This window comes from Rhincodon typus, chromosome 1 (assembly GCF_021869965.1).
Source record: "Rhincodon typus isolate 14 chromosome 1, sRhiTyp1.1, whole genome shotgun sequence".
In the NCBI taxonomy this organism is placed as follows: Eukaryota; Metazoa; Chordata; class Chondrichthyes; order Orectolobiformes; family Rhincodontidae; genus Rhincodon; species Rhincodon typus.
The window spans coordinates 100,339,723-100,366,485 of record NC_063332.1 but is presented as its reverse complement, the minus strand read 5'-3'; the positions used below and the strand labels follow the sequence as shown (position 1 = coordinate 100,366,485).

The 26,763-nt window shown below is 40.9% G+C and overlaps 1 protein-coding gene across 7 annotated transcripts in view; it reads left to right on the top strand.

The window, feature by feature from the left end:
* LOC109917348 (complement C1q tumor necrosis factor-related protein 7) overlaps positions 1-26,763 on the top strand; it is a 49,743-nt gene that overhangs the window by 14,407 nt on the left and 8,573 nt on the right. For 6 of the 7 annotated variants that reach the window (XM_020517172.2, XM_048604259.1, XM_048604256.1 and 3 more), the window contains exon 2: positions 15,149-15,406. In XM_020517172.2, the coding sequence (XP_020372761.1) occupies positions 15,157-15,406 (250 nt within the window). In that variant the 5' untranslated portion in view covers positions 15,149-15,156. Of the gene's footprint in view, positions 1-6,917; positions 7,023-15,148; positions 15,407-26,763 lie in introns of those variants that run through there. The other variant, XM_048604274.1, reaches the window with a different exon arrangement.

Sequence of the window (26,763 nt, the reverse complement as noted above, 5' to 3'; positions counted from 1 at the left end):
ACATGGCTTTGTGCAGGGCAGGTCATGTCTTACTAACTTGACTGAATTTTTCGAAGAGGTGACAAAGCTGATTGATGTGGCTGGAGCAGTGGATGTTGTTTACATGGATTTTTGTAAGGCTTTTGACAAGGTCCCTCATGGTAGGCTCATCCACAAGATTAAGATGCATGGGATCCACAGTGACTTGACCATATGGATTCAGAATTGGTTGCGCAAAGGGGACAGAAGGTGTTGATGGAAGGGTGTTTTTCCGGCTGGAGGTCCATGACTAGTGGTGTTCCGTAGGGATCCATACTGTTTGTGATATATATAAATGACTTAGCTGAAAATATAGATGGATTGGTTCGTAAGTTTGTAGATGATACAAAGATCAATGGTGTTGTGGATAGTGTAGAAGGTTATCAAAGGATAGAGCAGGATATAGATCAGTTGCATATATGGGCAGAGAAATGGAAGGTAGAGTTTAATCTGGGTTAAGAGTGAAGCTGCACTTTGGGAGATCAAATGTTAAGGAAAGTATGACAGGACTGTGAACAGCATTAATGTACAGAATGATCTTCCGGTTCAAGTCTCTAAGGTTCTTGAGGGGTTTGTAGCTTGGTTTGTGGATGTTGTGGTTGGTTGGCTCGGCGAGCTGGTTCGTTCGTTTGCAGATGATTCATTACCCTGCTGGGTAACATCACTAGTGCAGCCTCTGATGAAGCGCTGTTGTGTTTTCCCGCCTGGTATTTAAACCCTGGGGTCTGTTGAATTTGATTACCTCATTGACAGTTTTCCTTCAGTGGTGTAGTTCTATGTGTTTGTTGATGGCCTTCTTGGTGGAGAACCAGGCCTCTAGGAATTCCCGTACTTGTCTCTGTTTGGCCTGTCCTAGGATCCTGGTGTTGTCCCAATCGAACTGATGGTTCTCCTTATCCGTGTGAATGGAGATGAGTGAGTATTGGGGGCGTGTCTTTTTGTTGCTAGTTGGTGTTCATGTACCCTTGTGGCCAGTTTCCTTCCTGTCTGTCCAATGTAATGTTTCCCGCAGTCCTTGCATGGGATTTTGTATATTATGTTGGTTCTGTCCGTACTGGGTAAGGGATCTTCGGTTCGGGTTAGCAGTTGGTGTAGGGTTGATGTAGGGTTCAAGTCCATAGCTCCCTGAAAGTGGCCATGCAAGTAGATAGGGTGGTAAAGAAGACATATGGCATGCTTGCCTTTCTTGGTCAGGGAATTGAGTACAAGAGTTAGGATGTCACACTGCAGTTCTATAAGACTTTGGTTAGGCCACACTTACAGTATTGCTTTCACTTCTGGTCGCCACATTACAGGAGGATGTGGAGGATTTGAAGAGGGTGCAGAAGAGGTTTACCAGGATGCTGCCTGGATTAGAGGTTATGAGTTATGAGGAGAGGCTAGAAAAACAGATTGTTTTTTCTTAAGCGATGCAGGCTGAGGGGAAACTTGATAGAAGTCTATAAAATTGAGATGCATAGATAGGATTGATGGTCAGAAACTAGGAAGCATGCATTTAAGGTTAGAGGGGGAAAGTCAAAGGAGACGTGAGGGCGAGTTTTTTAGACAGAGAGTGGTAGGTGTCTGGAACATGCTGCCAGTGGTAGCAGTGCAGGCAGGTACAATCGTGGCATAAGCGCATGGATATGCAAGGAATGGCGGGATATGGACTAATGGCAGGCAGAAGAGATTAGTTCCATTTGGTGTCATGTTAGGCCCAACATCATGGGCCATAGGGCTGTTCCTGTGCTGTGCAGTTCTATGTTCTATGAATGACTGGATGTGACAGGGCTGCAGAGGTTTGATTTAATTTTTACACTAATTCCTGGAGTTGATCAGCACTGTCTGTTGCATGCTGATAAAGGTGCTTTTAGTTTTGTCCTGTGGCTCCATAAGGTTGGCATGTCTTTTCTAGGTACACCTGATGTTGCTCTTTGTATCTCTCCCACACTGATCATTGATCCAGGCTTGATCCTTGAGTTGATAACAGAATCACGTTCTTCAGTCATGTATTCAGTGGTGAAGCAATATCACCCAATGTACAAATTGTTGAAGCTATTGCAAATGCTGCAGATCCTACAAATCGAATTTACTTGGACTCCTCGCGTAACATAATTGCTTCGTTCCTGACATCTCCTCATTATATTACAGCCACCGTGTGATCTAAAGAAAAGGAGGCCACAAAATGAAAGTAAAATGCATATCATAAAGAGGCTGTTCAGCTGATTAGACAATGGTTGTCAGTTGTGAAATACTTAATTAGACTCTGAGAAACCACCCATTGAGTTTTAAATGCAAATTTGGTTGGTTAGGTAACTTTCTCATGCAAAAAAGAGAAGGCATGAAACTGATCAACCATTACATTAAGAGGTAGATCATTAATACCTGTAGAGCAAGGTTATTCACAAATACAGAGAAGTGCTTTCAATCACATCACAAACTTCAGAGACAGGGAGAGTAATCTCAGAGATTCTCCTGTTTCTGGGTCCTGTATTTTCCCTTCTGTCCACTCATTAACAATTTCTGTTGACTGTCTTTGTGATGTGTCTTGGGTCCTATGGTGCCGAACAGAAGGAAGCCATTCAGCTTGTTGAGTCTGTACCAGTTCTTTTGAATAAGTACATAGTCAGTCTCACCACAGTACCTGCCCACACACCCTGCTATTTTCCTTCTTTTTTGTTCTCTACGTATTTCTCTAATTTCCTTTTGAACACTAATTTAAACCTATTTCCCTCTCAATATCAAGGAGAAAGTGCTTTACAAATCTTACTCTTTGAGTTAAGGTTTATCCATCAAGTTGCCTTGGCTCCTTTGCTAATTAACTCAGATGAAGTTAAATCTGGGCTGTCCAGTTATCGGTTTTTCATCTATTGGAAATAGTTTTTCTTTAACTCTTCACAATTTTATAGACCTAAATCAAACCCCTTCATGCTTCATGGCTCTAAGAGGAAGAGCCCAGCTACTCTCAAACCCTAAACCCTAGAACTGTTCTAGTAAATCTGTTCTGAACCTTTTACCAAACCTTCACATTCCTTTAGTACCTGGAAATGGAAACCATAGTCATGCTAAAGTCAAACTGTTGTAAATAGGTTCTGCAAAACTTCACTTTCATACCACATGCTTCTATTTATAAAGGCCACTGAAACTATAGGTTTCAGTTTGACACACTTTACAACTGTGGCTTTGACAGACAGTTACGCACAACCTAGTTATTCATATTCTGCAATCTCACTTCATCTCTTTGAACCTAATCCTGTGCCAAGGGTCAAGCTAATTTTTTTTTTTGAGGCCCGGTAAAGTAAGTGATAAGTTACATAACAACCAGTCACAGAAATGGCATTGTACATTGTATTGCTTTCATTTCAAATACAGAGTGACTCCTCACTTGACTACTGGAAAGCCTCCAGCTGCACTCAAATTTGCACATCCTGTGCATACACATCTTAACTGAGATACCCTGCAGAGCTAATGGTCAAATGTACATGAACAAAAGGATCAAAAGTAAATGAAAGCATAATGAAACATGAATCTTAGCACTACACCTTAAAACCAGGAGATAAATCACTTGTGAGATGTGATGATAATGTTGGAATGCAAACAATCTCCTATGGCCTAAAAAGATCAATTAATGCTGCCAAGCATGATACATTATGAATACATACTTCAGGGTATGTAGGTATCACTGAATGGGCTGAGCATTTATTGCCCAACCCTATTTGATCTTGAGAAGTTGGTGGTGAGCTGCCTTCTTGAACCGTGCAGTCCTTGGCAAGTAGGTACACAAAATCAGCACACAAAGTGGCATTTCTCAAAGCACTGAAAACTCCACTCATAAGCATTGAATTCAATTCTGACAGCTGTAGGGATTTTGGTTTGCGATCAGTAATCTGCTAATTTTTAGGTGGTTCAAATCACCCCTAGATCCCTGGTTCTGACACTGACTTAATTAGAGAGTGTGAAATGAAGAAGGCAGTAGACAGGTGTTTCACGGGCAAAAGAATCTCTGTGTTTATTAAATACAAAAGGTGAATATATTACAAGAAATAAAGACAAATACAACAAATAGTGAAATTGACACTATCGATTATACAGAGTGCAGTACACTATTAAATCAAATACAGGTGAAACACTATTAGAACTAAACAACAGAATTTTGATCACAGAAACTTTTAGTCAGGCTTCCTGTCCTTGGGGTTCCCTGCACTGTGACCACCTACCTTCTCCTCCCTGCTAGCTAGGTTGGATGCATTGGGGTCTCAAGAATATAAGCTCACCACTGGGGATAAACGCGGTTTTGAAGTACAGCTGGCTGTTCCCGCTAGCCATACCCAGTGCCTCAATGATGACTTTGGATGGTGTAGGTCTTCAGTCTGGGTTAAGTCTGCTGATGCGGTAGGATGCATAGTGGATTTATTGGGTGAGTACTTGGTTTTCCTTACTTTGTGGTGGTTTTTGCGAGCTGGTTTTCACCTCAGGATGTGGCTGAGGCCTTGTGGAGTTGGTCGGGTCAGTGATTTCAGAGGTCGTCAGTTGTCAGATCTGATGGTCGGGATCGTTCGCTGTTGGTTATCCTGGTATGGAACAGTCCTGCGTCGGTAGGTTTCAGGATTGCCATCGGGATCCCTCTTCCGGAGATAGCTGTGCAGATAGTTCTTGGGCAAAATCACCCCAGGTGAGATCAGGGCCTGCCATTATACTAATTGTGGGCCTCTTATCTTCATGCCAAATCTGCATTTGCCATTGTGTTATTGGTGTTCCCTGTGAGGCAGTTGGCTTCCTGATGGTTAAGAGTAGGTGTGAATGTATTTTGATTAAACGGAATGTCCGGTATCTCTGTGCACAAATATTGATCGAAGTTGAATGTCCAGTATCTGCAAGGGCTCCATTCAGTCTGGGATGGGTGGGGTTTAGGCCTGGTTGATTGTTCGTTTTAGAGTGGATGTGTGAATTGGATTTTTGGGCTGAACAATAGTTCCAAGCAGCTTGGAATGGGGTGACCCCCCCATTTCTGAAGAAGGGTCCGGACCCGAAACATCAGCTTCCCTGCTCCTCTGATGCTGCCTGGCCTGCTGTGTTCCTCCAGCACCACACCTTGTTATCACAGACTCCAGCATCAGCAGTTTGTACTATCTCTGTGTCTGTGTAATTTTCCCAGAGCATGCCCCAGCTGCCTTTTTTAAAAACTTTTAAAGTTATTTGAAAAGCCCAGGATTTTGGTCTAATATTTCAGAATATGGGGATTTTTGCTCAATCCGACACAGCAACATCCCAGATGAAGAGCAAGTCAAATGAGACCATACCTGACAATTCCAACTCAAGGGTGGTGTAAAGTGTGTCAATGTTTTGAAAAGTACTAAATACACTGAATTATTTCATACGTATTGTTCAAATAGAACAGTGTTGTCTCTATTTTTCATGTAGAATCATATAAGCATAGGGAGTCTACAAGCAGAAGCAGAATATGAAGAGCAAAAACAGAAGTTGCTGGAAAAGCTCAGCAGATCTGGCAGCATCTGTGAAGGAAAAAACGCAGTTGATGTTTCGGGTCCGGTGACTGAGGAGGAACTAAGGAAGGGTCACTGGACCCGAAATGGTAACTCTGTTTTTTCTTTCACAGATGCTGCCAGACCTGCTAAGCTTTTCCATCAACTTCTGTTTTTGTTCCTGATTTATAGCATCTGCAGTTCTTTCGGTTTTTATACAGAACGTGAAGAAGCTGTTTTTAATCTGGGAGTTGTGTTGTCTATGTGCCTTTATTCTAGTTAGGTTATCTCAGTTTCTAATCCCAAGACCTCATAAACCACAGGCACCCCTTCCTGACTTGATACTACATATCAACACATGCACCTACTCTGATTTTGATCTTTGATTCTCCCTCCTAGGCCCCATAGCTTACAATTCATCTCCACCAATATTTCTCCCCTCTTCCCCTCAACCAAGCCCTGTAGCATCACTTCTTTCGTCTTCTGTCCTTAAATTCCCTTTCCTCATAATCCTTCCCCGCCACATGCAAAGTCGTACTAGCATTGGTAAAGGCAATTTAAAGTTGCTTGACAGTAGGGTGGCTAGCACTGCTGCCTCACAGCGCTAGGGACTCAGGTTTGATTCCACTCTCGGGTGACTGCGTGGAGTTTGCACATTCTCCTCATGTCTGCTTGGATTTCCTTCCGCAGTCCAAAGATGTGCAGTTAGGTGGATTGGCCATGCTAAATTGCCTATAGTGTCTGGGATGTGTGGATTAGCCATGGGATACGTGGGGATACAGGGATAACGTAGGGGTGTGGGTTTGGGAGGGATGCTTTTTGGAAGGTCAGTGTGGACTTGATGGACCAAGTGGCCTGCTTGTACACTGCAGGGATCCTATGATTCTGTATTGGTAGGAAGTTCAATAGTGAGGAGTTCATTTAATAAAACAATGAAAGGAAGAGAAATGGAGTCTAGAATGTAATCTCTCCTTTGTTAATGCTGTTGTTTTATTTTGAGCATTTTAATTAAGTCCATTGCCTGAAGAGGAACAATTTTACTTGCATGGACTGATAAATATTTTTTAAACTCTTCTGAACTTACATAAGTTGCACAATAATTCAGTTTGCCAGATATTGTCAGTAACTGTCAAGTTACGCTTAAGGATGGAATTTAGATTAAAAGCTCTTTCAGAAGGAAAAACAGAATTATGGCATTAAAATGTTATTTATTACTATCTCTGGGGGAGATTGTTTCTGTGTTAGTGTCTGCTTGTCTGTCGCTGTTCATAGATCATATTAAACTTCAATTCTAGTCTATAAATTCGATGGATCTGAAAACAAGATGTCTGAAAATGCTTGATGCTCATTGCAGGAGAAAAATATTGCCTTGCCAAGTTAATTGGTGCCAAAAGAAAACAATCTAAATTATTGTTCGTGGCACTTCAGTTTCTAAAGCAGCATCTAATCCACGTTTAAAAGTGAAGAGAAGCAAAATATGACTACTGTTAATACTTCCAGTAAAATGATTTTTCTTTGTGGACTGAAATATTTACTAGACATGTAAGTACTTTCTTAATTACTTTGTCAATTGGAGAAAATATTGGACAACACTGAAAGGTTAGCTGATATTCCATTAGACATGCATGGCTGAATATATCATTTAAGAGTGGATGGTTTTGCCAAAAATATATCTATGATAATATTTTGATCCAATCCTATGTTAGTTATTTTAGTTAACTGATTAAATTCCAACCCAGGAGGGACTGAGCCCTTGATTTGTATAAAGGTGGTTTTTGGCGGTAGAGTTTGAAACAACTGGAAAAAAAAAGTGAAATGGAGAAGTCTCTAAATGAGAGGTGGAGTTTGTCATGAATAAAGTGTAGAAACACAAAGATAACACAGTGTGGAGCCGGAGGAACACAACAGGCCAAGTAGCATCAGAGGAGTAGGAAAGTTGACATTTCAGGTCGGGACCCTTGTAGTTGAGTGTTTTTTATAGTTTGTTACAACTCATGGTGTAGTGCACTGGAAATTGAGCCCCACTATTCACCATGGTTGTCACAAAAGTTAAAAATTTATAAAGTATACAAAGTTCCCCAATTTACCTTACATTGACACCTAGGTTGATATCAAGCACGGATCATGTTTCTGTACTGGACAAGAATTATTATTTATTATAATTACTTAGGTTCTAGTTACAGTTAAATAATTATAAATTGTCGGTGTATAACACTGCTAATTAAAGCTCTAATCCACTTACAAGCTGCCTGTTTATGCATTCAGACAGACAAACTTTCCGGATAAAATAGGTAATGGGCAGAAGGGCAAAACTGGAAAGACAATTCAGTAGTCTTTGTTCTTAGCTTCTGTTGCTGAGATGATCCTTATGACTCTTCTGCTGGCCAGCACATTGCTTCAATCGTTTTTCTCCAGATTCTAACCTGGTTGGTAAGAGACACAAGCTGGTCGATTCACTCATAAAACATCTCCGACTTATCAGTTAAAAGTCAATTCACAACAACTGTTGCAGGGAAGATAAACTGTTTTTATCTTCAAGTTTACAGTGAGTTTTAATTGCAGGGAATAGATAGACTGCTCCTTAGCTGGTGAAGAACTGAATATCCTTCTCTGTGTAACTTGTTCCTAGCAAGCTATTCAATTACCTGAGAAACAATCACACAGTTGTTATCATGCAAAAAGGCACTGAAAACTATTCACTAGTCCATAGACCAGCGAACAAAAGCTGAACCTGTACTCCTTCTCAGTTCCAAATTGTCTGCAATTTTCTTCAATTTTTACTTATCAAACAGTGTTTATGTTACCTGCTATGGCTATCAGGTTACTTACTTTCAAAACTGCAGCCACCCTTTCAAATTTTCTTTTTACTACAGCGCTTTCTCATTTCAGTCCACAGTTCTTTTTAAATTACAAAATGAAAGCCATAGTCCTTACAAGTTTTAAAAATAGATGTACATGGCTGCTGCTCAAAACAGAACAATGCTATAAGTTAGATAAAAATAAACGTCAGATATCTTTGCACTTAAAATTCCTTTAACAGTTCAGGTCATGAACAGACTGCGTCCCTAAAATCATATGTTATAGATTCCACTGGTGCTGTTTAGCCACAAAGGGTCTGATTTCCCCAGATATTTTAGGTGCTAAACAGCCTCTGAAGTGGCCAAGTTAGAGCCATGACTTGCAACTTTGAGGTGCAAGTCATCATGGTAAGGGAGTGGAAGTTCAAACCAGGAATAGCTGCCCAGAGGATTGTTAAGGATCTAACTGAGAACGTGTAAATTCAGTCACCCAGACTGAAAATCCCACACTAAAGTGGCACTGAAAGGTAGGAAAATCTAGCTGAATGAAGACCATGTAACCATGGTCAATTATCTTAAAACCCATCAGATTCACACATTAATTCCTCTTTAGGTAAGGAAACTTGACAATTTTACCTGGTCTGGCCTGTGTGTGACTTCAGATACTCAACAATGTGGCTGACACTAAAAATGGCCCTAGCAAGCCACTCAGATCAATGAGCAATTAGGAATGGGCCTAGCCAGTGACAGTAGTGTCCTATGAAAAGGTAAAAGCAATTGGCTATATACTGTGAAGTACTTGAGTGCTAAACCAGCAGATGTCTGTTTAGCACCTTTAGGCAAATTCAAATTACATTATGGGAATCATCAACTAGGCCTGAAATTGTAAACTAAAACTAGACTTTTAAACAGGCATGTCTTATGTTATGATCCCAGCTGGTGTTATTGCTGGACAGGTCAGATCCGAGACTGAAATCAGGCTTGGTAGATCATATTTTGTCTATTTTTTTGGTTTCAATGAGGTGGTCTCACTGAAACATAAGCTGTCAATGTTGCAGATTTTGTTTCAACAATAAAACAAAAGCTTATTATGGAAAAAAAAATGATAATAAAGTAGAATTAGCTCTTTACAGATAACATACATATAAAGGTTTCAAAAAGCATGGTAAAAATATAATCCCATTAATCCCGCTTGTGGCAATCCAGGCACTCCAGATCACCTTGGAGATTTCATCGTCCAAAACAGCTTCCATTCCGTTAATGTTCAGCTCATCCGCAATAACAAAAAGATCAAAGTTATTATCTGTGCAAGATTCCCTGGGAGATCCCACTTTGATTCTGTTCTGTGCCACACAAACTTTTCTGCAATTTTCAAACCCTGGAATTAGCAGATGGTTTGTTGGAGACAAGAGCTACTCTCTGAAATGTGGCAGATGACACTAATATTAGCTGAGACAATGATGCCAAGGAAGGATACCATAGGAAGACTGTGGACCATCCAAACTGTGATAGAGCAAGGAAATACTGGTCCAAAGATGCAGTTAGGAGTCCGCACAGATCTGGGGTGCTACACTTCAGTTTCACCAGCCAGGGTATTCAGGGTAACAGTGGTCTAATGTATTATGTGCACTACTGAGCTACAATGAGGGATGTAACTCTAAGAGAAAGAAGACGCTGAATGCTTTTCCCCTTTAGAGGAGGAAGCTGAGAGGGAGCAACAGTTGGGGTAGCAACAGGGGGAGGATTTTGGTGTGGTTAGGGCACACTTCGTAAATGTGTAAACCAGGTTTTCCCAATCCAGAATGATTTCCTTAGAACGTAGCAGTACAACCAGATGCCGCACATATTCTTAACCCAAATGGCAAGCCCCCAACCTCTTACACAAAGCAGTCTGAAAATCAACAGCTCATCTCTTTACTGCTGCCTATTCTCTTCTTTAACACCCATGTTGCAGCTTTTCAAGGCAGCAATGATAAATGGGAATTACAGGAAAATATCCATTGGCTTCAGCAGAGCTAGAGGCAGCCTGCTAACATCTGAGGTTTGACTTCTCTGATGCTTGATAGAGAGGCGATGGCCTAGTGGTATTATCATTAGACTATTTATTCAGAAACTCAGCTGATGTCTGGGGACCCATTTTCAATCCAGCCACGGAAGATGGTGGAATTTGAATTCAATAAAAGAAATCTGGAATTAAGAATTTGCTGATGACCATGGAACCATTAAAGATTGCTGGTGGAGTTGAAAACTGAATTAACAAATCTGGAATTAGAAACTAGTCTCAGTCATGGTAACCATGATAACAATCATTAATTCTCCTAAAAAACCCATCTGTTTCTCCACAGAAGACTCCCAACCCAAAGCTATGTTGTTGACTTTTAACTATCCTCTGGAATAGTAGAGTTAGCCACTCAAGGGCAATTAGGGATGGGCAGCAAATTGGTATTGCCAACGATGTTTCACATTCCATGAAAGAATAAAGAAGAAAGAAAAAATATGTCTAGAGTATCAACTCTTATCTAACTTAAGGGGCAACAGCCTGATGTAGATTCACTGAAACAGAGAACGCTGAAGAAACTTAACAGGTCTGGTAGCATCTGTGGAGGGTGAAACAGTTAATCAGATTTGAAATATCAACTGTGCTTTCTCTTTCATAGTTGCTGCCAGACCTGCTGAGTTTCTCCAGCATTCTCTGTGCTTGTTTCCGATTTCCTGCAAATGCAGTCATTTACCTTTCTTGTAGATACTTTTTTCCAGTATCATAACACAGCAGAAAAGCAGACCCAGTCGATTTGTGATGGTGTTTATCTCCCCGCAAGCCACGAAACCTAATTCCATTTGCCACAAAATTTGATTGATGACAACCATAATGTTTATCCTCATCCTTCCTAATTTAATCACAAACGGTCTCCTGTGAGCAGTTCTCCCATTACCCTCACAATCGTCTTAAGCTAAAATGTCTTCCTTTTCTCGTATGTTTTTCTGGATTATCTCTCACACACTGTCTTAATTTTTCTAAACTTCATTTTGGCAGATCTCCTATATACTTGGGAGCCATACTTGTTTTGAAAAATATTTTTTATTTGGTCCAGAAAATATTAAATATTTATTTATTGTATTCCCCTGTTAATCCATGGATCCACAGCATTTTGTGGCTAAAAAGGACTTAAAATATGTTCTTCAAGTATTTTCTGTTGCTCACTTGCAGGTCTATTTCTTGATATTTCTTTCCATTTGATCCAGACAGCCTTCCTTTTTATCATGCCATGATTTTTTGACTTTTCCAATCAAGTACCTTTGCATTTAACATCTTTTTTGTTCAGTTTCCAAACCCTATGCTGAACCTAATCACATCCTGCATGGACCCTTATTTTTAGATTTCTGACATAAATTGTCCATTGTCCAGAATAAGATCAAATAATCTTCTTTTATTTGAGTGATAGCAAATTGACTTAGTAAACAATCCAGAACATTCTGGACATATTGCTTTACTCCAATACTTTTCACATAGCCAAAATTTTCAGCTATTATAGTTGTATTGTTAATATATATCTTTGTAACTTATCTTCACAGTTCATCATCCATTTCCTTTCTAATGTTCGCTAACCCATGACTGTTAAATGTTTAACTTGATGACGTCAGCAGAGAGTGTCTTGAACCACTAAAGTGTGTCAGATATTGGGCATAATTGATGATCAGAAAATCAATCCCCATTAGCTCCAGAATAATCAATGCATACTTCAGTAGGCGAAAGTGCTTAATGGCAGTGCAAAGTTGAAATACTTGAAGTGATTTGACCAGTCTCGTGTAATTTTCAATTCATTCTGAGGTCGGGGCGGGGGGACTCTGGACCAATTCTCTATTTTAATCCTTTTGATGGGATTGCTCATCTCCTTCTGCATTAAGAGGATTACGATGCACACTGTTGCTGCTGGAATTATTTACTGCTGTATTGATACTGTGTGATCAGTAGATACCAGTCACTGCAAAGTGCCATTGACAGACAGCAGCCTGTGAACGCAGTACTCTCCCATTAATACATTTTAAATGGTTGAGAGTGGGGAGGAATTTCCAAGTTTGCAAAGCATTAAAACTAAAATGTTTATGATGTGTCGGATAACCCGTGCACCATTCCCTCCAACCCCATCAATCCCTACACTCTACCCTAGGGCACATTCCAAACACAATTTGCACAGTTTTATTTCATAGACTGCCCAGACTAAGCCATGTAATGCAGCTGTTGCTAAAAGATTTTAAACCATTCGATGAAATATCCTCCCTCTTAAAAAATTTCAACAGTCAGGATTGTTTCGAGGACCTAATCCCTTTTTTACATGCCGGGATGTGCCGTTCTCTCTCAGAGAATCATGGACTATGGATGTAGAAGGCCGAAAGGGAGGGGCCAGAAGCCAAACTTACTGGAGAGCTGGTCACTCCTGAGGCAGATGGAAAGTGGAGACATTGTCAAGGCTCCTAAAGGATGAAGGCCCATGTGGCATTTTCCTAAATGACCTCTGTTGTTACCTTCTGGTGTTTGCCTCCTCTACCAGTCTGTGGTAGTGGGCTGTTTTAGGTAGTTTGCTGCCACCAATCCTCATTTGTCTTTGCTTTGTCTTAGTCCTATTTAGTGATTAGTGGATGCAGTGCTGTAGAGTGTCTACAGATGAGACACCTCCTTAGATAAGAAGTTTTATTGCTTGATAACAACAGATAAAACTACATTTGGCTTGGCTTCATTACTAGGACCTGTGGGGTCTAGATGTTAATCTGTTCTCTTCAAAAGCTGAGAGTAGAGCTCCTTACCTCCACCCATTAATAAAATGAATGATATCAATATAATATGAACATTAACCCCTTCAGAGCCACTAGCTTATATACCAGCCCAGAGCTGTTGTGGATATCAGTAAATTCCTCTGCAAGAATTCCTCAGAGCATGGCTGTGCTGATTTTAGCTGTGGGGCTTCATGATAACAGCAAGGCTAGCAGCCTCTGCACTCCTTTTGACCTTCCGTCTTGGGATCTTCACCAGAGTATTGTTGAATTTCTATCATGGAGTGGGGCCAGTGCATTTCCTGTACGATTGCTGTGTGTAATTACATTCTAATTGCCCATTTTGTATAACCTGATCAAATGGCTGTCACAGATGAGAACAGGGAGAGAGTCTGCTCCTGGGAAAATCTGAAAATGAGAGCAGAATTGATGTGCCTTGGACCAAGTTTCCAAAATTCCAACAACAGGGCTTGGAAGATTCCGCTAAAACTTGCTTCATAATGGGATCTGGTTTCAAGGTTGTGCTTCAAGAGAAAGAGTTCAAATCAATGAATATATCCTGATTGACCAGGGAATGGCAGATGTGATAAATTAATTCTTCATGTCAATCTTCTTTTATAAAATCTGTAAGTAATTACAGGCCACATTTGACCACATCTGGAATCAATCAGAAGTTCAGAGATTGGTTAGTCACATGTTAATTAGAAACATTGTGCACAAAATATCAACTGAGCATGAGGAGCAAATATAACACATAAAGACAACGGTCTGAAAAATTGACTCTTTGCTGCCCAATGTTTTTAACACAACCAGTTTTGGCTCCAAAACGAAGCCTGTGGAACATGTGCACACCTCTGATATGAGTTACAGTGGATCCAAATTTTGTAAGGATGTTAACGTGAGTAGGGAGTGTACACTAAAAGCATGCAGGGTGAAGAGATCATAATATCAATCTAAGTCCACACCAACCATCTGAGGACCATCACACCCAGACCCAGACCCAGACCCAGACCCAACCCTGATAACCCTGTGTTCTCCATGGCTAATCCACCTAGACAGCACATCCCTGGACACTATGGGCAATTTAGCTTAGCCAATCCACCCAACCTACACATTTTCGGACAGTGTGAGGAAACCAGAGCACCTGGATGTTATTCAAGGTATCTTTGAAATTGGTAAACTTGAAGTTAAGACTCAGTTACTTCTCATTCGACAAGGTAATTCTCAAGGGATTTTTGAAGCAAGACTAACAGCACAAAAGTGGAACATTTTAGAAGTTATTGTTTGCTTAGATATTTCAGTCTTCAGGAACCTCAGCAAGGCAACTTCTGGAGAAATTACTGAAAGTATCTCCTAGATTTCCAAGTGATTGTATTCTTACATGTGCAGACTTCTGAAGTTTCTGTCAATTTCAATGTAATGACAACAGCAAATACTGACAGTTTCCCATCATTCCATCTGCAAACGCCAATCCATGGGGCTGACATGAAAGGTCACAGACTGGTGTTGTGAATTTCCTCATCTTTTGGTAAAATTTTGGGATCAGAAATTTGGAGACTAATTTTTATTAAAACTGTGTTTTTGACTAGATTAAAATTAAAGGCTAAACTCAGCCAATCAGAACCTTCGTAAAAAAAAGTAGTTCAACTTTTCTCTTCAGAATGCTAATGAATCATAGAATCTGTGCACTGCAGAAAGGGGCCATTCAGCCCATTGAGTCTGCACCAACCCTCCAAAGAATGTCTCATCCAGATCCCTATGCTATCTCACCACATCCCTGGACACTACAGGGCAATTTAGCATGGCCAATCCACCTAACCTGCACATCTTTGGACTGTGGGAGGAAACCCAAAGCATCCAGCAGATAGTCACCCAATGCTGGAATCAAACCCAAGTCCCTGGCACTGTGGGGCAGCAGTGTTAAGCAGTCAGCCACCGTTGCTTTGTAATTACTTAATAAATGGATCAAATGCTTCAACATTGCCTTCAGTAGGCAGCAGTGAAAACTTTATCACATTACGTGCATGCATGCATGAATAATTCACGTGTAAATGTATAATTGTCAAACTGTATTAAAGCATTGTGTATTTTTTTTTATAGATCTCAAGATGTTTGCCTTACTTTACCTGACAGCTTTTGTGTACTGTGTATCTGGCCAAGCTCTTCTGAGCAAGCTCAAGGGAGATCGAAGGTACACCAGTAATTTTTCCAAGTTAATATGTAGTGTCCCTGGCCTGCCTGGCCCACCAGGGCCACCTGGAGCAAATGGAACCCCAGGACCTCATGGACGCATGGGTCTCCCGGGCAGAGATGGAAGAGATGGCAGACCAGGAGAAAAGGGAGAGAAAGGGATATCGGGTACAGTATTTACATTTCTTTATTTTGTTGAAATATACTTTTCTAACCAAACCAGTCAAATTAGGATTAATACTAAATTTCATTTGCAATGTGCCAATCTCACTATGGATATTTGACATCTCAAAAAGACATTGATCAATGGAAATCTAAGGAATATCGAGTAAATTCTGCTGGAATATTTATTTGAATCTGAGAGCAACTTTCACGCAGTCAATGAGGGTTTCCATGCACAGGACCATGTCATTTTTTTAAAAATGTAATGAACTGAAATAAGCAGTAGATTTATTACATAAACAAAATCTTCAATTAGTGCAGTTAATAAATACACCAAAACTGACTTTAAATGTATTCTGTGTCAGTCAGTAGTTCATTTATCTGCATGTTATTGCCATTTTGCCATTTCAACCAATGATTCTAGATATATAGATAGGCTGCCTACTACCTGCTCAAAGCCAGAATGGTGCTAATTCAGGTGTTAATAACAGAAGATGTTCAAAATACTCAGCAAGTCAGGCAGCATCTGACCCTTCAGAAGGAAAATCATTGATGTGAAATGTTAATTCTGTTCCTCCCCAAAGATTCTACCTGATTTACGAAGTATTTCCAGCATTTACTGCTTTTATTTCAGACTTCTTGCATCTGCAGTATTTTGGTTTCATTTCACATATTAATCATGACCTGTGACATCATTGATCCTTGACATGATTTTCACTGTGGGCTGAGGAAAAAATCATTTGTATCTTTCCCACCAAGGGAATGTCATGAGGTGGGGATTAACAATCTCAAGAAGGCCTCTAGGTAAGTTCTAACTTTTGTCTGTGGGGCCAGGAAGACCAGGAGCAGACCACAGAGAGGAAGATTTAGGCTGTTCCGGCATCAACGTCTTCCTCCTGCTTCCTGCTACAACACCCTCGGAACTGCCCTTTTTCCACAACTTTCAAAGGCCTGATGGAAAATAGAGGCAAAGTACATTTATGTTATCTTAATGAAGCTTACTGGTTACCATGGAGAGTGCAAAACAAAGAGAAAGCATTAGTTTTCTGCTTGGATAAGTTAATGCACATCCAGTTCAATTTTGATGACGTTTTGAACCAACCTCTACAAACTATAACGAACTGCGCATCTGTGTCACTGAATCCAATCTTGGCCACAATTTTACGCTGAGACAAACTGTCCATAGCTTATGTTCAGTTTGACTCTGATCTGAGCTTCAAATCCTGTAATCCTTTCATCACTTACTTATATATTTTCCATATTGCCCACCACTAATAATGACTCAGGCACTTATTTATTCTGTTGAAATTCTTATTCTTCCATTCACTATGTTAGGCTCAACTCCTTTAACATTACCTTGTTAAACTCCTAAATTTCACCTTACATAAGATCCACTTTTTAAAGATTAAAAAGTCCAAACTGATATCGTGCAGCCCTTTATCTCCTCATTTGCACTGCATGGCCCCACACCCCCATTCCATTCATCAATGCACTAAATTTTGATGGAATTTCCTTTGTCCTCATCCAACGAGTTATATCGAGATCCCTAGGGGCATCTTCAGGCCTCTAGTTTTATGAAGAAAGACCCAATTTTAATTAAACTTTGGACCAGAAAACCTCTACTTTTAAGGTTTCATATTATGTATTATGCAGTGGCTTTTAAGGATCAGATATTATGTCACCTTTTATTTTGTTCCTCGCTTCCTCATGTTCACATTATGTCATTCGTTATTCCCCCTCAAGGGTGTTTGCTCTGTGGCACACACTGTCTGTCTCCCCCTGGAGTTTGTTCTATCTTGTGCATTGGGTTCAATATTACCAAATATCAGTTAAATGTAAACGTTGGAGAGTTTTATGGAGGGTTTCTCTCCATGAGCTTCAGTAAATCATCTCCAGGAATTCTGTATTGCTCACCTCATTATGTATGCACTGCACCTCAATGCCACTGCACACGGATTATCAAGTGTGCACCAGTGGCAGAATTACCCACCACTGCTAGTGCCAGATTTAATGCCCAGCTTTGCACCTGGTCAAATGTTGTCAGCCACAAATAGACCTTCAGAGCAGACGTAGTGGGAGAGAAATAAGAAAGAAAGGCTTCTGACAGTATGTGTATGGCATGAGTGACACTTCGTTAGAAATAGAATCTTTCACTTGTAAATATATTGCCTCTCTACATCGTCACATGTTGCATTGACTGTCATTATAACTGCAGCTGCAAGTATGGAAAGCTACAGGTACTCCTCATCTTTAGTGCTATATCGCCCTGCTAACTTTTCAATAAACATCAAATTTACAGTCATTGACTGATGGTTTAACCCAACTCCTATCTATTGGAAGTGAGTATCAATTAAGTCCTGATTGGCTTATTGTGCCCAACCTTGCACCACTCTATCATGCTGATGGCGATGTTCCTTCTGCTCATCTCCTCAGTAGCCTGCTTGCTGTTCTCAAACTCTTCAGCTCAATCACATCCCCCCCCCATTGTCTGCTCTGGTTACATAAAACTCCTTGGAACTGGTTAGTTCAGTTGGACGACAGCTAATTTGCAATGCCAATTGAGTAGCTTCAGTTCTTGTCCCAGCTAAAGTTACTATAAAGGATTCTTCCTTCTCAATCTCTCCCCTTGCCTGAGGTGCGCTCACCCTCAAGTTAGGCCACCACTAGTCATTTTTCTCTTATGAGACCACAGCCATGTACAAAACTCGGCAAACTTCAATCATCGAGTCATACAGCACGGAAACAGACCCTTCGGTTCAGCCCGTCCATGCTGAACATAATCCCAAACTAAACTTGTCCCACCTACCTGCTCCTAGCCCATATCCCTCCAAACCTTTCCTATTCATATATTCATCCAAATGTCTTTTAAAATTTGTAATTGTACCCGCATCCACCACATCCTCAGGCAGTTTATTCCACATGCGAACCACCTCTATGTAAAAAATTTGCCTCTTACGTCTTTTTTAAATCTCTTTCATTTCGCCTTAGAATTGTGCTCTCTAGTCTTGAAATTCCCCAGGTCAGGGAAAAGACAATTATCATCAACTCTATCTGTACCTCTCATTATTTTATAAACTTCTATCAGGTCACCTCTCAACCTCCTACGCTCCATGGGTCCTAAGTGTCTCCTTGGAAGCAACCAGTTGCATAAAAGAATTAGTGCCGCTGTCATGTTAATGCTTAGTGCGATAGAATGGCTATTCACCCCTTCAGTTCCCAAGTCCTGCTGCAGCAGATGTCACAGTTCTGTCATGGCTTCCCGGGGCATTTTCAGTCTGCAGCAGCACTGTGCCTCACTCATCTGCAGGAAATAGCATTGAGGATGATATACCCTGGGCTTCCTGTAGTTTGTCCACTACCTGAGCGGAGCTCCAGCTATGAATCCAGTATATGGAGGCTGCTCAGCAGCTGCTGTTCTTAACATTGTTTCTGCATTTGTTCCTTCTCAATTTCTTTGTCCCATTGCTCTGGCTGCAACCATTGGTGATGATTCCAATGAACCTGTGTGGGGATTATCAGAAATGAAACAAGTCCCTGATAATAAAAGCCATCAGCATTAACATCACACACAAATGATAGGTTCACACAGTTGTCAATACAGTGGGAGATGGAGGTCTTTGGCAAGGAGGGCATTGGAATGGCTCTATATGGATCTAACATAGGGGACGTTAATCCAATGTATGCAGAACAAGTCATGTCACGCAAAGACAGCAGGAGATTGTAAATGTGTTAGGATTACTGCAAGTTTCTGTGATTCCTCACATTCACCCCAATATCCCACTTCGCCTAAGAAAGGCAGCATTACATAGAAGAGCATATTCTCAAGCTAATTCTGTTGAAGATGGGAGGAAATCAGCTCTGTGCCCTTGGACAGTCTGTGAGATCTTGGATTGTCTTTATGAATTGGGACCTGGAGGTTGATACTTTTGAAGTTGCTTGCTTCACATGATATAATTAATGATCAGTGACTTGGTTAAGATTGCTTGTGGCCAGAGTTTGTATTCTACATCATTGGTCACTGCGTGCATTTCCATGCAGAATTCTATGGTTACAGACATTGTACACCTGTATTATAAAAACCCTGAGTAATGCAATTGTCCCTTGAGGGGCCTCACCATCAATGATGCTTCCCCTTCTTACATATTAGTTGTGTCTTCCAATGCGCTACTATTTCGCAATCTTATGTATTGAGTTGATCACCCTTCTCAATTATTGTACCCTGTGTATCCCAGCATGCTACATCCTAACTCTACAATTGACTTCCCCAGTTGCCCACCGCAACCGTGACCCTTCGTAACCCTCTGAGACTTTCAGTGAGTAGGCCTGGGACTCACCCCTGGCTGACTTGGAAGGACAGCTCTGACTGATGAGTGACCCCACCCCTGAATGATCTCTCTCCAGTTCTCCAATGACACGCCACTACTCCCCAGACTGTCTGCACTGGACCTACAGGACTGACTGCCCCACTCCACAGACTGTAATGATCTAGAATCTCTCACCCTGAATGTGCTAAGTAGCCAACTAAACATGTCCAAACCCCTGGATTGAGATCAGACAATTCCCGTAACTGATCATGTTAGGACCCCTGACTGATGATAGTCCCACTGGACTTGAATGAAAACACCCCTCAGTGGGTTTGCTGCTTGCTCTGCTTTGCACAACAGGGCAAAGCACTTAGTGGAGGTGTGACATTAACATAGAAACACAGAAGATAGGAGCAGGAATAGGCCATTCGACTCCTTGTGCCTACTCCGCAATAAGTAAGATCATGATTGATCATCAAGCTCAATACCCTAATCCTGCCTTCCCCCGTATCCCATGATCCCTTTAGCCACAAGAGCTATATCCACCACCTTCTTGCAAACAGATATTGATGTAGATTTGTGTTTGTCCGTCTCTTAGACTGATGACTGCTGGCAAACATGAAAATCTGTCTGGCTATATGACTGTACTGAAAGGTGAGACAAGTCTAAAGTACTGTGGCATTGTAAGTTCTGAATGATGTTGCAATGCACAGTAAAGCAAGGCAAGGCAGAGGTGCTATAAACATTCAAGTAAGAGCGAAGTGAGTGAGTGCTAAGAAAGCAAGCTAAGAGCCCTGAGATGAACAATGCATGAGGTGGGTGCTTGTCCTGTTGTGCAAAATGGCTTGGCATCAGCATTACACTGAAAGGTATCAGTGCACTCCAAACTCCAGTATTGAACGACTGAACTGTGAGTGAAGTGTAAATATACCATGAGGATGTGGTGAGGCTAATGCATATCCAATGTCAAACTCCTTGGATGAAGGATGCAGGAGATCACTGCTCAGGGCATATGCCTTGAGATGTTGGACACTGCCAGTCAACGTAGATGTCCAGAGTAGCAAATAGTCACTGGACTGATTAGGTCACCATTCAGCCTTTCATGTTGGGAACTATAGCCACCTAATTTCTCTACAGTGCCTGGTAAAATAGGAAACTGCAGTAAATTGGGGCAAGATTAGGTTATAAGGAGATATTAATGCGTGCAAATCAATTTCTTGTCACTTATGCATGAGATTCTCATCCTATTGTTAAAACCTTGGGGGGAAATATTGGACTTCCGTTTTTCGACATCAAGAATGGGATCTTTCTGTTTTTGCCAAATTTACCAACTGACTCGACTTTGCTCATGTTGTTCAGGGGCTAGTAAGATTCTGCTTACTGTCCCTCTCCCTGGTGTTCTCTCTGTAGCACTCACTGTCACTCTCCCTGGTGCTCTCTATGTAGCACTCGCTGTCCCTCTTTCAGATGCTCTCTCTCTCTAACACTAACTGTCCCTCTCCCTGCTGCTGTCTCTGTAGCATTCGCTGTCCCTCTTTCTGGTGCTCTCTCTCTAATATTCACTAATATTTTTTTCAATGCTGTTCCAGAGTTTGAAAACATTAAATTAAAGCATAAAAAAAGCTGGAGTTACTCAATAGGACCTGCTGCACTTAGGGGGAGAGAAACAGATTTATTGGTGGGGGTTTTTCCCCTGTCCAGAAGTGGTAGGTGAGGTGGCTACAGGGCAAAAAGTGCGGCAAGTTTGCAGTTGTGAGAAACTCACTCTCTTCTTGCCCTTTTAGCAACCAGGTTCTGGTTGGAAGATTCATGGACAACATCCCTGACACTGTATCATTTAAACCCCTTTAAGTGGTTAATTAGAGCTTCAAGCCCTGATATCTGTCCTCTTGCAAAAAATTGGAAACCAGGCCAGTCCTGGGGCAATTGGGGTCACAGCTTGGGGCAGGAGGGTGGCTGCTGAAAGCCACTCCACTGCCTTTGCTTTTGACCCCCTGATTCCATGCTGTCCAACAAAAATCACTCACCTTGCTGCTCCAGCCTCAGGATCTCCAGCTCTCAGTGGCTGCTACCCACTAATTGGCTGGCAGCTCCAGGTCGTGTAGACTTCTTGGCAGAGTGCCTGAAAGGATGTAAAGCCATTGGTCAGGACATAGGTTCCTGGTTCACACTTGATCTGATGGAGGTGAGGGTGGAGGGTTTGTCACCATAAAAGACACCCAACCCCTTATTTAGTGCAAAAAGCTTTAAATCCCAGCCAACATTTCAGATTCATGACCTATTTAGCTTTAAATAAATCCCCATTAGCAATTTTTTCTTAATTTGTGATTTATTTGTATTAGATTATTTTATTTTCCTTTAACACGAATGCCCCTTATTTGTACATTTTTACTCAATTTACCATGAAATTAACCCAAGCTGTAACCAATTGACACTATAAATGTGAAGCAGACCAATCCAAAAGCTGTGTTGATGTGCTACATGTAATTGTTCTCTAGTTAGTTCTGGTTTGGGCGTGGAAGAAGCATAGAATGGAGAATCATTTGACAGTTTCCTGCCAATCACTGCCTGTCATCCCCTCTTGGTTTTTGTTATGACTTAACTGGGAAGCATGTACTAATAATCACTCCCCACTGTTCCACAAATCATCTCAAAATGTATAACTTTATAAAATTCCAGTAAGACTTCCAAAATAACCAATTTGTCTCACTGATTGCTGCACAGGACAAAGGCAGTTCATAGCAGGCACATCAGTAACAGTAAAATAACTATTGTAACATGCCTACTTTTAACAACAGTCAGAGAAAATATAGGATTTGTAATCTACTTTGTGGTTTAAACAATACCCCTTCAAAAGCCCAAATACCATAAGATATAAGAGCAGAATTAGGCCATTCAGCCCATCAGGTCGGCTCCACCTTTCAATCATGGCTATTATGTATCTCAGCACCATTCTCCTGCCTTCCCCCCATATCCCTTGATCTCCTTACCAATCAAGAACTTATCTATCTTTGTCTTGGCTTCCACAGCCTTCTGCAGTGATTGGTTCCACAGAGTCACCATCTTCTGGCTGAAGAAATTTCTTCCTCATCTCAGTTCTGAAGGGTCATTCTCTTCACCCTGAAGCTGTTTCCCCAGCTCCTAGTCTGTCCTACTAGTGGAAACATCTTCTCCATGTCCACTCTATCTCAGCTTCTCAGTATCTTGTAAGTTTCAGTCAGATCCCCTCCTCATCCTTCTAAACTCTGACAACAGACCTAAACTCCTCAACAAGTCCACATATGACAAACCCTTCATCCCCGGGATCATTCTTGTAAACCTCCTCTGGACCCCCTCCAACGCCAGCACATATTTCCTTAGCAGTGGGCCCAAAACTGCTCACAATATTCCAAGTGCGATCTGTCGGAACGTTCTGGACAGCCTAGATGCGGGAAGAATGTTCCCAATGTTGGGCTAGTCCAGAACTAGGGATCACAGTCTAAGAATAAGGGATAAGCTGTTCAGAACTGAGATGAGGAAGAATTTCGTGAACCTGTGGAATTCTCTCCCACAGGAAGCTGTTGAGGTCAGTTCATTAGATATATTCAAGAGGGAGTTGGATGTGGCCCTTGTGGCTAAAGGATGAAGGAGTATGGGGAGAGGGTGGGAATGGGATACTGAGATTGCATGATCAGCTGTGATCGTATTGAATGGTGGTGCAGGCTTGAAGGGCCAAATGGCCTACTCCTCCAAAAATTTTCTATGTCTCTATAGCCTCAGCTATTACATCCCTGCTCTTATATTCTAGCCCTCTTGAAATGAATGCTAACATTGCATTTGTTTTCCTAACTGCCAACTGAACCTGCATGTTAATCTTAAGAGAATCCTGAACTAGGACTCCCATGTCCCTTTACGCTTCTGATTTCTGAAGCCATTCCTCATTTAAAAAATAGTCTATGCCTCTAATCTTCCTTTTCCATCTGCCACTTCTTCGCCCAGTCACCTAGTATGTCCAAGTCCTTCTGCAGCCTCCCTGCTTCCCACTGCATGTCCCTCCACCTGTCTTTATGTCATTTACAAACTTAGCAACAATCCCCTCAGTTTCTTTGCTTAGATTGTTAACGTGTAATGTGAATAGTTGTAGTCCCAGCATTGACTGCTGTGGAACTCCATTAATCACTGACTGCCATCTTGAAAAAGACCCCTTTATTCATACTCTCTGCCTTCTGCCAGTCAGCCAATCCTGTATCCATGCCAGTACCAATTATACACCCTTAATCATAATTAAGATAGACAAAAGAGAGTTTAACACGTACACAATGGGAGGGAGAAAGTAATATTGTCATAATAAACAAAATTCTAAAGATCAAAAGTCTAAACCACAAGATGTCTATAGGGAGATGGTTGTTCTTCAGTTCAGTGGTTGATCAGGTGGATCTAGGTCTGTTCTTGTTTCAGAATTCTTTCTTTTAAGCTTCCTTGCTTTTTCCTGTCTTCATGCCACAAGGAAATAGTGTGAGAAGAGGAGAAAGAGAGAGATGGATGTTATTTGTTTACAAGCTTTGGATGTTTCTCTTGGTTGCCCTGGTATTTGCAGCTTTAAATGCTTTTCAGTTCAACCAACCAGACAGCTGTCGCCTGGAGGAATTTCCTTGAATGGAAAGGCTCTCAATGTTGCTCAGCCTCAAATTCTCCCCCTCACTGTTTCATAAAGCAACATTGTATCACATAGTTTAAACAATATGCAGCACTTGGTTTATAAGCACTTGGTGTTTCATTGTTTACAAGTCATAGAGTCACAGAAGTCCATTGCACCAAAAAAAGCCCATCGGTCTGTGGGTCTTGTGTTGGTCAAAATCAAGCACCTATTCTAATCCCATTTTCCTGCACTTGGTCAATTGAATTGTGTGCCTTAGCATCACAAGTACACATCCAAATACTTATTAAATGCTATGAGAGTTTCTTCCTCCACAGGCAGTGAGTCCTAGATTCCTGCCACTGTCTGGGTGAAAAAATATTTCCTTCACATCCCTTCTAAACCTCCTGCTTCTTACTTTAATTCCTTCTATCAGGAGAAAAGTTTCTTCCTGTCTACATTATCTGTGCCCCTCATAATTTTATACATCTCTGTCATGTCCCTTCTCAGCCTCCTCTGTTCCTACGAAACCAACCCCATCTATCCAATCTCTCTTTATACCTAAAACTCTCCATCCCAGGAATATCCTGGTAAATCTCATCTCCACCCACTTCACTACAATCACTTCCCTCCTATAACGTGGATTCCAGACTACACACTATACTGTTATTGACCAGACCAAACGCCCTCAAAATATATTAAGAAGATAGCCTAGACCATAACTTCTATTATCTTAAAGGTTAAGTGTAAGGTGTTGCAGTCTAGATGCAATTCGAATGGTCAAATTACTCAATGTTAAGCAAAACACAGTTTATTTTTACACTACAGTTAAAATGCAAACAAAACAAAAATTAAAGAAAATAATGGGCTTAACTGTAACTCAATTGAAATGTTTAATTAAATAACAAATATAGCAACTACTACGAATTTACAGTTCCTATAGTAACCGCCCATAAACACATCCTTGTCAAAGGCAAATCCAGTAAAATAGATTGTCTCACAAGCAATTTATGCAGCAGGAAGAGAATCCCAGCTTTTGGCTGTGACACAGACAGGAAAAAGAGCTTCCACATCTAGTAACTGCAGAAAGCTAAAACTAAAAATCCTGTTCTGTGGGAGCTTGACACCACCCATTCAGGCTGCTTCTATTGTTCCAACTTCAAGGAAAATCCCAGGCCTCACAAGCTGTTTACTTTATTTGCTTTGAGCAGATTGCTTGAAACCTCTGTCTCAACTTTCCTTCATTAAAAAAAGGGCAAAATACACCTCTTAAAGCCTTAGTATTGTCACAACTGTAGCTGTGGCCTAGCCAATGCTTTATGTAATCAATCTTGCATTTCAGTTTATAGTCCCAAAAAGAAAATCTGTGATCTCTGACTCGATTCTCAATGAAGTTACATAGGAATAGGCATCCATTCATTCCAACCTGTTCTATCATTCAACTAATATCATGGTTGAAGTGTATCCTACCCCTCATTTAACCATGTTTATTCCATAATCCTTAATACCTTTGACTAACAAAAAGCTCTAAATGTAAGTTAGAGTTTATGGGATAGAGTTAAAGATTTTCACCATCCTTTGTGTGAAGAACTGTTTTTGGACACACAATGTCATGTCACCTTGTTCTGGACTCACCCACCAGATAAAATAGTGTTTGTTTCAAATTCTTTAATGACTGAAGAAGTAAAAATGTAGTCTATGCAAAGTGACTTTGTAATTTTAATCCTTTTAGTCCTGATATCATTTTAATGAATTTATGCTGAACCTGTACAAAATCAATGTATTTTTCTGCTGCATGGTGCCTGGAACTGAGATATCGTTTAACCAGAGCTCGGAACAGCTGTATTATACGTTCCACCTCTTTGTAATCCAGCTCCAAATTTATGATCTGTCTCAGTTTTTTCGAACAAAATTACCACCCACAAATATCTCTGTCTCTTGAAAGAGCATGTGCTAAGTGACTTGCACCCATCTTTTGTTAATATGCCATTAAGTGATTTTGACTCCAGACCATCCAGAATCAGAACTCGTTCAGGGGTTCTATAAGGGAATTTTACAGCTGCAGACAGCCTCAGCCAGCTGGTGGCAAACATCATAGTACAGATGAATAAGTATGTTAAAGGTTAAGCATGTTCTGTTTTAAAATTGAAGCTAAATTAAAGTCAACACATAAAACTTTACAAGCAAGAAAATACACTGAAAGTGCATTTAATTCACTGACATTGAGCCACATCAAGCACAACTGTTCAAATTTATCCTGTATTTCTGATCAATTCAGACCAATAGAACTCACTCAATCCTGCATTTAGTTATAGTAGGAACTGCAGATGCTGGAGAATCTGAGATAACAAGGTGTACAGCTGGATGAACACAGCAGGCCAAGCAGTATCAGAGGAACAGGAAAGCTGACGTTTCGGGCCTAGACCCTTCTTTTTCTGATGAAG